This window comes from Polyodon spathula, chromosome 4 (genome assembly GCF_017654505.1).
Source record: "Polyodon spathula isolate WHYD16114869_AA chromosome 4, ASM1765450v1, whole genome shotgun sequence".
NCBI lineage: Eukaryota > Metazoa > Chordata > Actinopteri > Acipenseriformes > Polyodontidae > Polyodon > Polyodon spathula.
Window position 1 is genome coordinate 66,228,304 of NC_054537.1, and position 13,691 is coordinate 66,241,994.

General features: G+C 36.7%; 1 protein-coding gene across 2 annotated transcripts in view; it reads left to right on the plus strand.

Moving 5' to 3' along the window:
* The window catches only part of LOC121314768 (zinc finger protein 385D-like), a 75,034-nt gene that overhangs the window by 3,263 nt on the left and 58,080 nt on the right, over nucleotides 1–13,691 (plus strand). The window contains exon 2 of one of the 2 annotated variants that reach the window (XM_041248417.1): nucleotides 9,745–9,824. The exons of the other annotated variant lie outside the window; for it this stretch is intronic. Within the exon in view, the coding sequence (XP_041104351.1) occupies nucleotides 9,797–9,824 (28 nt within the window). The 5' untranslated portion in view covers nucleotides 9,745–9,796. The remainder of the gene's footprint in view (nucleotides 1–9,744; nucleotides 9,825–13,691) is intronic. 2 annotated transcript variants of the gene reach the window in all.

Sequence of the window (13,691 nt, forward strand, 5' to 3'; positions counted from 1 at the left end):
ATTAATCAAACTGTAAATGGTCTAGTTTACGAGTTTTTAATATCTGCATGGTCGACAACAATTGTGTTAATTAATTCACTGCCGATCACACATTCTCATGATATGTCTGACAGAGACGAACTGCTACCATTGCCTCTGCCAGATCACATCCAAACCAAACAATAATACATTTAAATACAAAACCTGTTTGAATAAATCCCACACAATAGATTTAAAGCCCAATGCATCACAGTGATTATACAGGCAGGGCTCTCGGTCTGCCCCTTTTCCCCCGTGTTTTTAACTAAACACTAATGCAAATGTTCTTCAATAATCCCAAAATAATACATTAAGTAATAATATGAAAGCATTACTTTTAAATCATAAATAAACACACAATATCTATTAACAAGCAAAAATGGCCCCAACGTCCCAAAAGTCTCGTTCATAGTCCCTTTCCAGGAACAGAGGCAACCATGGGTCCATGGATGGTGGTCATGATGTGAGACCCTCCTCCAATGACAACGCTAAAATCATCTTTACCCTTTGCAGTCCATTTATTCAGCGCCTGTCAGATGCGTCAAGTCCAATTTATTTTCACACGCGCTGTTTAAAAGTAATTTTATTCATAGTAAAACAGGTTTAAAAGGCATTGTATATCAACAGGACACTCTGTACTGCATCTTTAGCCCCGCCCCACCCCTTGTTCGTTGCATTTATCACTTACCTCTTCATAGTCGTGCATCCTAATAAATCATCTCCTGATCACTCGTTTTATCACCAAACTCCTCAATAATGCGATCCAATTAGTTATTGTATTACTATAACATCAATTTGAGTGCTGGATGTCTGTGTTATGTGAAGTGACTGTGTGTATTGCTCAGATCCGCCTCCTTTTTTTTCGGCTACTGTCGGTCTCACTCGGCCCTTGAAAGGTTTACTCAGCTTTTTCCCGGAGAAAAAAAATGACTAGAGACCTGTGCTTGACGTCTTTTTGATGATGTCAGACCTGGTCCAACGTAAGACTGCAAAGGGTTAAAGTATTAATCCCGGTTGATCTAGACAGAGATTTTCTCTTCAAATTTATGTGCAAATCTACTGGAGCAATTCCTGTTTTCCCCAGGTGAAAGGTCAAAAAACACTCCTGGGAAAACACGTTTTATTTTTCAGTCTGTCTAACCTTTGGTTGCCGCAGCAGTCCAAAGATTTTTGACACACTGTCTAAAATTTTGTGCTGGATCCTTCTGAAGTTTTTTCTGAATGTTTTGACCTACATTGTTACTTAGAAGTATTCTTAAACAAAGAATCCTTCATCTTTGCAGATGGCTGTGTTAATATTAGAAACTGCCTGACCTGTGCTACCCTATTCCCTGCAACAGTGGTTCTGACAGCCTCAACATAAAAAGTACTGTCATTCTGATTGAAATATACTGTCATTCATTGAAGGTTGCCTTTCAGTTATCATTGAGCTCATTAAGTCTGGGAGTCCTTGTGGATGCAACTAATTATGTAATACTTGTCTACTTTCCAGATTAGTGTAAATTGAATAAAAAATAAATATAACAGTTCTTGGGAATTCTTCAGTAAGATAAGCACTAACAAACTAATAGTTTCCACTTCATAAAAAACAGCAAAAGAAGAATTCACTGCAACAACCTAATGGGTTATTATTATGATTGTTTGCACTGTATTCTTAACAAAACTGTTAGAATTCCTGTGCATCAGGCGATAACTTGTTTTCTTAAATATTCCAGAAATTCAGTCCTTTCCCAAAATAACATAGGAAATATTGAATGACACCTTTGAGACCCACAAAACTTGTCTGTGTCCTAAGCTATTATAAAGTAAATGGTTTATGACATATCATTTCCTAGCAGTGCAAGTAGCAGAGCCAACTGTTTGGAAAACTGAAGAAGGGATGTTTGGTTTTTAAAGTTAAATCAAATTGCAAATAGATAATTTTATATACTTCTAAAACAAGCATTAGGTATTTCCCTGAAGCAAGATAAATACACATTTGCACTGTGTTTTCTGTATCTCACCAAATACAAAAAAACATTTAAAGCATAGCAAGATTTGCCAAATGTGGAGTCATACATGTATTATACAATTATGGCAATTTATTATTCAGAACTGGTGTAGGCTCTTGTTGTTTCTGCTGTGAAGTCAGTTGAGAAAGATCATGGCACATTGCCTTGGGCTGTGGAATAATGCGTGAGTGGATCGATAAAGATCATTTATTTTTGCAGCCCACTTCAGCCAACACCACAACCATTGATCATTTAAGTTCATCTAATTGTTTGTTTCTTTTACACCTGTGAAAGTATGTGAGATTAACTGAAAAAATATATTGTTTCAACAAACTAATGCCCCCCACAATGCCCCCCACCATGGCTCAGGATCAATAAAGTGGGCATGGTACTTCACACACAATACATGTTCTGATACAAAGGGTACAGTATATGTTATGCTATAAATCCCTTTATACCTGTATCTGCCTCTTTTTTACAGCTGTTCCCAATAAGCTCAAAATTAGACCCCGTCAATTTTAGCCATGAAGGACAAAAAGTAACAAGGATGCCTTGCGTAGTACAATGTAAATTGCACAATTAGCAGACACTTAAGTTAGAGATTAAACGGATATGGCAACATTATCTAAAATTAGTTAACAAAGTAAATAGCTACCAATTACATTTTCTTATTTATTTATAATGCATCGTTTTTATGATGTTTGAGTGATTTTATGCATATATGCAAGTATTTTGTTTTCCTTTTTTTGTTTCAGGGGTTGCTCTAGAGTAGTTTCCTGCTATCAGTATACTGTATGTAATGCAGGTTAGATCACTGAAAGTACTGTTATATTCATAAGCATCAGCACCATCTACGCACTGCAGTATATTACCTGCAGTATATTACCAGCAAAACAGGAAACAATGTCAGATCACTAGATGTCATCGGTTCTTACTATAAAGACACTTTTGCTGACCTGGCAACAAGAATTGAACAGCCATTCCTGAACACAGGGTTAAACAGAATATTTAAAAAAAAAAAAAAAAAAAAAATACAGTATTTGAGTAATTGCAAGAACCACTCAGAGTAAACACATCATACAAAATTATGAAATCTGAAAAAAACTATGTCTCATTTAAGCTTTTCCTTTTTAACAAAACATTCCATTTTAACAATCAGTCGATAAGGCACCATACAAATTAAACTTTCAGATTGATTTTCTTAGTGGAGAATGATCTCTAATCAACTTCTCCTTTCACTTTGTGTAGCTGCTTTCCTTACAGCAAGCCTCTTTCAATAGAGAAGGGTGGCTTGCAGGTGTTAATCGGGTTATAATTTCTTCCTGAACCAAGACACTCAATTATAAACTCAAAGACCAAACTACAGTATAGCAAATGTTTTGATTTAGGTCTTTGAGTTTCACTGATGACATGACCTGGTTTTCTGCTTCTTATAGATTATCAAAGTAACTACTGTGTCATGCTTTTTTAACAAAAACATCCAAAGAAATATACAGTAAAATCTGCTTTCATTAAATATTTGTAACATTTTAGTTTGTAGCTTCTGTAAACATAATTCCATTCATTAGGCGGGCCAAGACAATTTCAAAACTTGGCTTTAAAAAATGTGCATAAAAATTATAGTGTGTGATAGTGGTAATAGACAGTGGCTTATGCTGTTGTAATATGCTTTCTCTTTTTTAAAAACTGTTATTTTTTTATGCATAAGCTCTCAATATGTTTACAAATGTATACAACAATAGCAACAACAAATCAATTGGAATAGCACATCTTTCTTCTTAGTCTAAACTAGCGGTGAGCAACCTGTGGCCCGTGGGCTTACTGGAGGTGCAATAATGGCCTTCGCCACTTGCCAAGCTTTACCTTTATACCACTAGAGCTGCACACTCTGTAGCAGTGTAGAACAGATCTGTGCAGAAAAACAAGCTGTTGACGGTAAGTAGGAATGAAACATTGTAACCTTTCAGTGGAAGACAATGCTGTGATCCACATGTTTCTGCCCTCATACCAGCATAATTTAAGTCGAAAAAAAAGAGTCGTGAAAGGGGGCGGGTCTCTTTTTAGATATGTGATTCAGATGGTGTAACTTTACTATATCAAACCATCGTAAAAAAACAAAACAAAAACAAAAACAAAAAATAACAAAAACTGTTTAATTATACTTTTAAAACCCATGCGTGTGATGAACAATGGTAATCAGAAATTATGAAAACATAACTACAAGAGCACTGCTCCGGCAATATGCTTTTTAAGTAAACACACACAATTACACAAAAAAGCACTGTCTTTCCTTTACCCAGTCACTTATTTTACAAAGGGTGTCAAACAATGAGATCACAATAGTAAGATTTTCACTATATTTTGTAAATATTGATTACGTCTTCTTAAAATTAATTAAACCAACAAAGCAATGATTTTGTAAGAAGGTTAAACCTTGACGATATTCTCCAACGCTGTAGCTCTGAGGTGGCTGCATGGCGGGCCTGCAGAGTGAAAAGAAGCGGATGGCTGACGGCACACGTTTCGGAGGACATGTGTGTCCATCTTCGTCCCTCCCGAGTCGGGGGGTGGCGCGGGGGTGGCAGTGGTGAGCCGGGTTGAAACAAAAACAATAATTGGGCTTACCAAATTGTGGAGAAAATAAGAAAAATAATTTCTGATTCCAAAAAAAATAGTAACAGACTGACTGATGGAAATCTCTCTGCTGAGGTACTGTTACGCCTGCCTTCAAAAAGCCGGTGGAAACTATGGTCTCCCAAAAGCCACATTAATGGTAGGAACTGAACATGTATTACTATACGTTATATTTGTTATTCAATTGAAATGGTAACATTGCTTATATTTTAGTCAGTTAATTTATTTTGATTGTTTCTTCATCTATGTATTTTAATTTCTGGCATTTGGGTGCGTTGTTGGGTCTGGTGGCCCTCAAGGCTGTTTAGAGCCACACGTGCAGCCCTTTCATTCATTTCAGCGCCCTCCACTGGTCTAAACAATCTCGATTAATAGGGGGCCCAGGCCAGAAATGTTTTGCGATGTAGCACCCCTCGTACAGCAACAACTATGTCAATTTGATATAAGTATCCCTTAGGTGGTTATCTAGGGTGGATGTGGTGTTGTAAAGTGGCAGCAAGGTATACCAATGCAAGATTGTTTCCATGTCAACACAACATTTTGCGCAAGTGAAAAGGCCACAAAAATGTACTAAAGTTGTCAAGACAAATTTGAAAGTAAAAATGACCAATACAATTTTATATTTCAAAGACAAAAACAAATTTTAGTCATGCAAAGGTTCGTTTGACACAGATTATTACTAATTTATCTTAAAAGACAAAAACAAGTTATAAAAGTCATAAAAAAGGTTTGTTTGACAAAAAAATATTAATAGCTCATTACTTCAAACATGTTAAAGCACAGATTATTCATTATAATAGAAGCAAGGTATACAATTGCACATTATGATGCTAAGAAAACACTAATAGCAATGGACTCCCTCTCAACGATGGGCAACTTGACAGTATATATTTGTGTATGGCCTTTATCAATCTATTTGCCATACCCTACATGTCAATGTCTGAATCATCTGTAGTGTCAGACTCATCTGGATCTATACTGGCAACTTTATGATGATTGTAAGTCCTCACCACCAGTAAACAAGCAAGCCTGTGTGCATGTTATGCTCACACTTGACTTTTTTACACTCACATGTAATGAGTTCCAGGAGTGCTTCAGGGGCAGGTGTCTGTGCATTAGTATTGGAGAAATGTGTCCATCGTTATGATGCCAGCCATTTCCAATTGGGGAGGGTATGTCAGTCTGAGCCTCCAGAGCATGGTTCCAGATAAGGGTCTGGCAATTTACATATAAGTTGGGGGTGGGGGGCTTCATTCCTGGGCCTGTTTGCGACAGAAAAGTGCACATCATTTACATCTGTTGGGTCATAGAGAAGGGTTATCAGAAGTTCAACTGATTTCTACTTTGCAAGAGGTACAGTATATCCACTGTAGTGTCAAACTTGGTATGGCTTCTCAATTTGTGTGGATTCTTTCTGACAAGCTGCCATGGCTTTAGTTTGCCATCCCTTGCAAGACTGTTGGTTGAATCAGACCCAGTACTGCTGTACTGCTGGCAACGTTCTGCATAGTTGGTGGCAAAGTTCAGCTGCTGTGGTGTGGGTTGGTATAACCTGGCTTTATCCTTCATAGCAGTACAAAACCAGAGCTTTTTACTTGCTTCCAACTTGTGAATAAAATGTACACAGAGAACTGTAACACACCACTACATGAGGGTATTCTTGTGAAGCACGTGCAACATGAAGTAGAAGCCAAGTATCTTCTGTTTGCGATGAGAATAGATCTTCTTCTTTAGATCTTCATCTGAAGTGACTATGCAAGCAATGAAGCTGGCCTTCAATCCACCTGCCAAGTAAAGTAAAGATCTGGACCAAGTAAAGTCTGTGCCATATTATGACAGGAATTTTACCAGATGTTCTTTATTCTTGGGATTTCCAATTAACTTACTCTACTGTGTTGGGATGGGTATTTTGACTTCATTGCTTTGTGAGGATTGTCTTCCTCCATGCTCAAAAGCTTTAATTGAATATTTTACGTAATATTCATCAAAGATGATATCTACTCTTTTGCAGCTCTCTTAACTCTGTAGAGGCTGGCGTACTTTTCTGAAGACCAACAGCACATTCTCCAAAGCTAGTTGCAGCTCCTTGCCCAACCATTTGTATAACAGCCATGCCATCCACTGTCCAAGCTGTCAGCATGTTAGATGCTGGCAGTTGAAACATTGACTGTTTCTTTCTCTAATTCAGGTAATAGCTTACCATTTGCAATTTTGCAAGTATGCTATAGAATATGGAACTGTGCATATACTGTACCACAAGACGGCTAAACAACTCCCTGTCTGCATTGATAGTCACTACCACTGCTAACTTTTGATTTGATCTTCTTGCTTAGAGGTTAGCATGTCTTGATGGTGAGCTTGTGCAATGGTTCAAGCATCCATTGGTATTTGAATTTAGTCTGTCTTTCACAAACTGTTTCATTGCTTTTGATTCCTATATCATTCGCAGTAACATGCTTGGTGGCAACCTCTGTGGGTGCAACAATGCCAGTTGTAATGTTGGCAAGTGCTATCAAATCAGCATTCAAGTCAAATGGGTTTGTCACAGACTTGGTGATGGAGTTAGCCATCTTATTTACATCTCCTTCATCTCGTTGTATGCAAGATGGTGCGGCCTCCTTGTGTTTTCCTTGTGAGTCTACCATATCACACATTACCATTATGGAAGTAGTGCTGAACCATCTAGCCAAAGCTCTTAGATTTAAAGTTAAACCCACTATACCACACTTTTACTTTACTATCACAGTTTACTGTTTGTTCAAGTGCCATGTCTGTCCAGACTTATTTCTAAACCGAGCCACAGCACGATTTCCTTTCACAAACTACTCATGAACTTCAGGGGCATAATCTGGCGGATGCTTCATATCACTGATGAACACAGATACCCAGGGGGGCATAGTTGATGCGGTCAACAACTGCTGCAAGATACAGGTCCCAGTTGTTTTCACGTTCTTCTCTAATGAACTGCATTAATCATCCCAGAATGCAAAGGTTTGTGAAGTTGCGGAATATGTGCCATCTGTACATTCTTGAGGGCATCACTGAACTGGGAAAATGTTGCTGTTAGGCTTCATTGTGGCATTGTTGTTTGATACCACATTTTGACATTCCTGGAGCTTGCTGCTGATGAGGTCTACATCACAATCAATCTCATTGTTTTGTACCCAGTTACAAAATGAGTGTCACCTCAATCTGGACAGAGCCTCCATTACCAGCTTGTGGGCCCTCACACCACGGTTGTATGGTTTCCCTTTAAGTAGATTGCTTGCTGTGTTGCTACCATACACATGCAATGCTATGAGGATGTCTTCTAGACCACTCTTCATACTTCTTTCCAATCATAGCCAGAAATGTCTGCGCTGTGGAAAAACCATTCACTCTGAAGATTGTTTTCTGAAATTCCTTTGGGCACCTCCACTGAATCTCTTTTGTCTTACAATATATAGCCTCATCAAATGTTAATACATTTGCTGAGCATTCACCTTTTCAAAATCAACCTTAAATAGTTTGCTTGGGCAGCATCTTAAAATTAAGGTTGGCAGTTTGTCGGCAAGCCTCAACATCAGTAAAAAAGTTACTTTTTACTTTCCCCACAAGATTTGGTGTAGAGCATCTGCCTAGAGGATTCTATCCAACATGACTTGGCACACTGCAGGAGTTTCAAGTGATCGTCTTCATGGTGCTATTTTCTTTGTTTGAAGATAAGAAGGTCCTAAAGCCTTATAGGTAATAAGAAGAACTTAATAATAATAATACTAATAATAATAATAATAATAATAATATAATAATAATAATAATAATAATAATAATAATAATAATAATAATAATAATAATAATAGCATCAGTAATACAAACAAACAAATGAGATGGATGCAGTAATTGTTTCTATTAAATATGCGATTAAAACCAAGATTAATCACGATTATTTTTTTGAATTGCTTGACAGCCCTAATGATTATAACATGTTAAAGAGAGTTGTTATTTTGACTTTTTCAAGAAATTCATTATGGGAATTTTACATGACTTAGAAAAGCATCCATATTACCCTGAAAGTTACCACTGCATAATACCCCCCCCCCCCCCCCCCCCCCCCCCCCCTAATAAAATTACTCCTGGGGGTTCATCCCTTCATAAAAATGTTAACCCTTTTCTGTAGGGGGGTGGGGTGGAGCTACAAAATTCAAATTTAGGAGGGGTTTTCCATTTGGCCCACAGACTATAAGAAACTGAAGTCGAGCATTTGACAAATGTAAGAGTACTGTAATAAAATATTCTGAAAACAAAAGCTTTTTTCAGATAAAGCTTCATTAATCTTGCTTATTTGCCTTGCAGTTAAAAAGCTCACTGCCTATTTGTTTTAGTTTTTTAAGCTGATGGAATTGGTGCTGGGATGGTGTGGTAAATCACTACCACTCCAGGCCTCAGCAGGTCAAGAGAGGCTGAATCCCAGTTTTCAAAGTGATCAGCTTAGCATGTAAAGGGTGGCAAAGCTCCAGACACTGATTACAAACAGCTGGATATTCCCTCTATTTCTGGTGGTGTGATGAGTGGTTTCCCTTTGGAGCAGCAGAAAGCTGCGACATTACAGCTGAGCAAACCAACAGACCTCATGGATCACAGAGACAGGACAGGGTACCGAAAGAGCATTAAGCTTTATAGCTTTATAATATATATATATTATATAATATATAATATATATTATATATATAATATATATATATATATATATATATATATATATATATATATATATATATATATATATATATATATATATATATAGGACACCCTGAAGGGAATTATTGCATTTACAATCCAGGTCAAACAGTGGATTTGAAGAAAAAAAGAAAAAAATGCATAAATCATATTTAGGGCAAAAAAATTATTCCTTTTTTTAAAAATATATCCTTAAGCCAATAAAGAGGACCCATTTATAATTTTGAACTACACACTAAGTTAAGCTGAGTAATTAATTTTATTGGAACATGTTAAAGAAAGTATATCTGTGTTTTTGGTACTGTGTACAGTGCCACTGATAAGATACACTGGGGGGCGGACTTGAGACTGCACTGAGTTATTTTTTTTTCTCTATCACTGACAGTGCACACACACACTGAGCAGAACAGACAGGAGGATTACAAATAAAAACAGCAATGTCTCGGATTTCAATCATTTTTCAAGGTACGTGTCTGAGAGGGGTGGATAATGTGTATAAGTGTCTTTAGGTGTTTTTCTGTAGCATTTACAAACAACTAAAATACATTATTTTAAGTGACAAAGTCGGGGTATCTTCCAGTTGTTCTTCCAGTTGTTCTTCATCCAAATTAACATGTCTACTTACTACTTTGAGATTTTTTGCAGGTAATTGGTCACTCGGTTTCATAGTTACAGCTGTACATCTGTAACTGTAAAAGCAAGATGGCTATCGTTCAATACTTTAAATTCTGTGAGGCAGTGCAGTAATAAGACTCCAATTGTCCATATCCACGCAATATACGGTCAGCTGGAACCTGCTCTCCAATTGTCCATATCCACGCAATATACGGTCAGCTGGAACCTTGCTCGACCAATCAAATTGCTTGTTTCACATTGTATTGCCGAAACCTTAACGAACAAAGTGTAACAATAACGGTCGGAATATTGACCGCCTGAGTGGTTATAAATATATATATATATATATTATTAGATAATTTTATATAATTATATATATATATATATATATATACATAAAAAAAAAAGAATTGAATAATTATGTTATTGTATTGTCGTGTACATGAAGTGCATATGCAGGTGTCCTAGTTTGTTGCATGTGCCAAGCTTAAAGAGCACAAGGAATTAGGAATTTCTGATATCTTTTAAAAACTAAACATGCACAGCACATGCACTGATGAATACATTAAACAAAACATTAGCCCTGCTTATAATCAGATAATGTGAACATACGTTAAGCATAGAGTGTGCATGTAGGGTCAGTTCAGTTTGATATGTGCTGAACATTACCACCAATATCCTTGCATTTAATCATTTTATTAACCAATGACAAATGATATAATGTTTTAATACATATACCGGCTAATAAAGTAGTATCACAATGCATTTCCATGGAAAATTGTCTTGCATCACTGCAGTACAGCTATACTTTTGATGCGTGTTTTCCCCTGTTTTACAGTGGGTGGCATTAAACCAGAGATATTTCTCAATCAAAGGCTTGTCAGGAATTTAAAACTAGGGCAACCCATCCCCAGTTCATAGGGCTAGCATCTTGTAATTTGAGTGTGGTTTCCTTGTTAGAAAGATTGAGGCTGGAATAAACACCTGTCAGTGTGTACAATACTAATTGTCAGTAATGTGAATGGCTTATGGTAGAGGATTCTGTGGTGACAGTTTTTCCTCCCTCGAAGCAAACCAATTACCTTATTATAGTGCCAGCTTTAGGATTGACTGGGCCTCCTGGTGCAAGACTGTGAAGTAGACCCCCCTCCCTTCAAACCCTCCCCCCCCTGCTTTTTTCAAAACCTTTTTTTTTTCCCCAACAAAACATATTCTGTTATTTGATAAATGTGAACAAGACAGTAGCCAATCAAACAAGTAACAGCATATCCAATCATGTTAATAAATAAATTATGTAACAGGTTTAATCAATTTAATTAATAACGCAATTTAATTAACATTGAAACATATTAATAGCTTCAAATTATTCACAAAAGTATTAATCATAGGCATCAACTGGATTTCTAAATGAATATTATCAAGTAAATAATATTATCAAGGTTTGTATGAAAACGTTTCTATAAAAACAATGCATGTCTGCATTTCAAAACTTAACCCATAGTACAAATCCATTCAATACTACTCATAGGCATAAATAAATAAATAAATAAATAAATACCGTAAATAGAAAATCACGAACACACTTAACAAATTAATATACCAAAAGTATATACTGTTTTTTAAATACGGTACTATTTATTTATTTATTTTTTACCAGCAGAGCGTCCCACCTCCAGATAATCTGTTAGCTCTGATTTCTGAATTTTTGTCTTGATTGACAGTCCGCCAATACTCCCTTGCTAAGGTTTATTTAGTTTAATCCCAGTAGACATCGTATAGTATATATTTTTTTTTACGTTTAGTCATTAAAGTGGGCTCAGGAAAAAAAAAAAGAAATGAGCTAAAGACTGCCTTTTATTACTAAGGATTCCTATTATATGTATAGATAGATAGATAGATAGATAGATAGATAGATAGATAGATAGATAGATAGATAGATAGATAGATATGTACACAATATTGTAGTGTGCAAGGTATATTTGTATTTGGACTAGACAAGCTGTAATCATATAATACCTTATTTGAATTCAAAATCATGTAGAACCCACCAATATTGAAATAATCAGACTGGACAATGTTTCTAGTGAATATAAAGGAACAGTTTTATTAAAAATAAAACTAAATAAAGGGAAAAGGTATAGGTGCAATAACTAAACTGAAATAATACAAAAAGGAAGAATTAATTAAGCTAAACAGTGCAGAAAAGAAAATATAAACAACAATACCCCACTCCCACTGGTTGATTAGTGATCCAAAGCAATCTATGGGAGATTCCCTTAAAGCTTACAACCGCACCCCTGACAGCTATTTAAGACGTAGGTTACTCTTAACAGGGGTATCGTTAGTAACACAAATATTTACTTTCGTTACTATTTGATAATCAAACCACTGTTAAAATCAGTTTCATAAATACGTTTTGGTTCAGAAGACAGTTCTAACTCTTTGCGTCCAGACAATCTATTGAGAATGATCTATTATCAAGACAGCTAAATTTGGATTCTAGCTTTATTAAATACAGAATGATAATTGCCTTGTAAAACCCACATCAATTTCTATAAATTCCATACAGCAGCAAACAATTACTATAGTGTTCATTAACTCGAAGCATGAATTGAACGCAATAATACTTTTCTTACATATTACCCATAAGGAAACGTTAATTTTACTTTAGAGGCTGCTTATTCTCGAGTTCATAAGAGGATATAAATACTGTGTGTTAATTCTTAAGGCTCTCGCTGCTTCCTCCAGCTGATCCATGTTTTCAACAAGACAGGCGCTCTAAGGCCCTCCTGTTGGCAAGGAAAGGTCCAGGTTCTGGGGTCTGCCTTCCTCGCATTTCGTCTCCACTTCAGGGTACGAAATGTCTTTGCAAAAACAAGAGTCATTAACTATTTAGATATTCCACCGAAACAGCAATTCCTCCACCAGTATGTGCACGCTTCATCCAGTTATGTCTGGGATATTCCACTGCAAACTCTGGCGCTGCTAACTAATACAAGACTGAATATATTTCAGTCTCTGTCGACTTCAAATGTTCATCCAACTCTTTCTCCAGTGAGCGATCGGGGCTAAGTTAGAGATTTGATTACAAGTACTTTTAGGATTTTAGCAAAACACTAGAGTAGTTATCTCGTAACAGAGTGTCCAAAAACTGTTCAAGCCAGTCGCAGGCTGGGTCTTCAGATTGTCAGAGTTCAGAGACTTGTTTGTGTGACAAGAGCTTTGGATTTCGTGCTGAGAGCCCTTCTTGAATGTCGTGTCTGTGTTTTTGTAATTCTCCCTTCACCCCTGTGATTGGATAGTATGTTTATTTTGGGCTGTACCTGAGTCCACGTGGGGTGTTTCCCATTGGCTGTTCTCGTTCCAAGACGACCCATTGTTCTCAATTGGTCCGCTGTTTCCCCCCTGTCGGCTGTATTTATGAGGGGTACTGTTCTGTCTCAGGGGTGTCAAGGCATTCAAAACCATCTTGTTTTACCTCTCTGAAGATCTTGCTTGTACCACAGGATTTATTCAATGATGGTGAAGATAAACCACTTGTCCAGTATTTAGTTTATGACTCTTTTTAAAGCATTCTTTGTCAGTGGGGGACTTTGTGACCAGAAACCAAGCAGACACAGAGAATGGCTTAAGTCTGCCTTCTGCTTATTCCAGTTCTGTTCATTTCATACACAGAATGATATTATGACCCACTCTGACACTACACTATGTACCCCA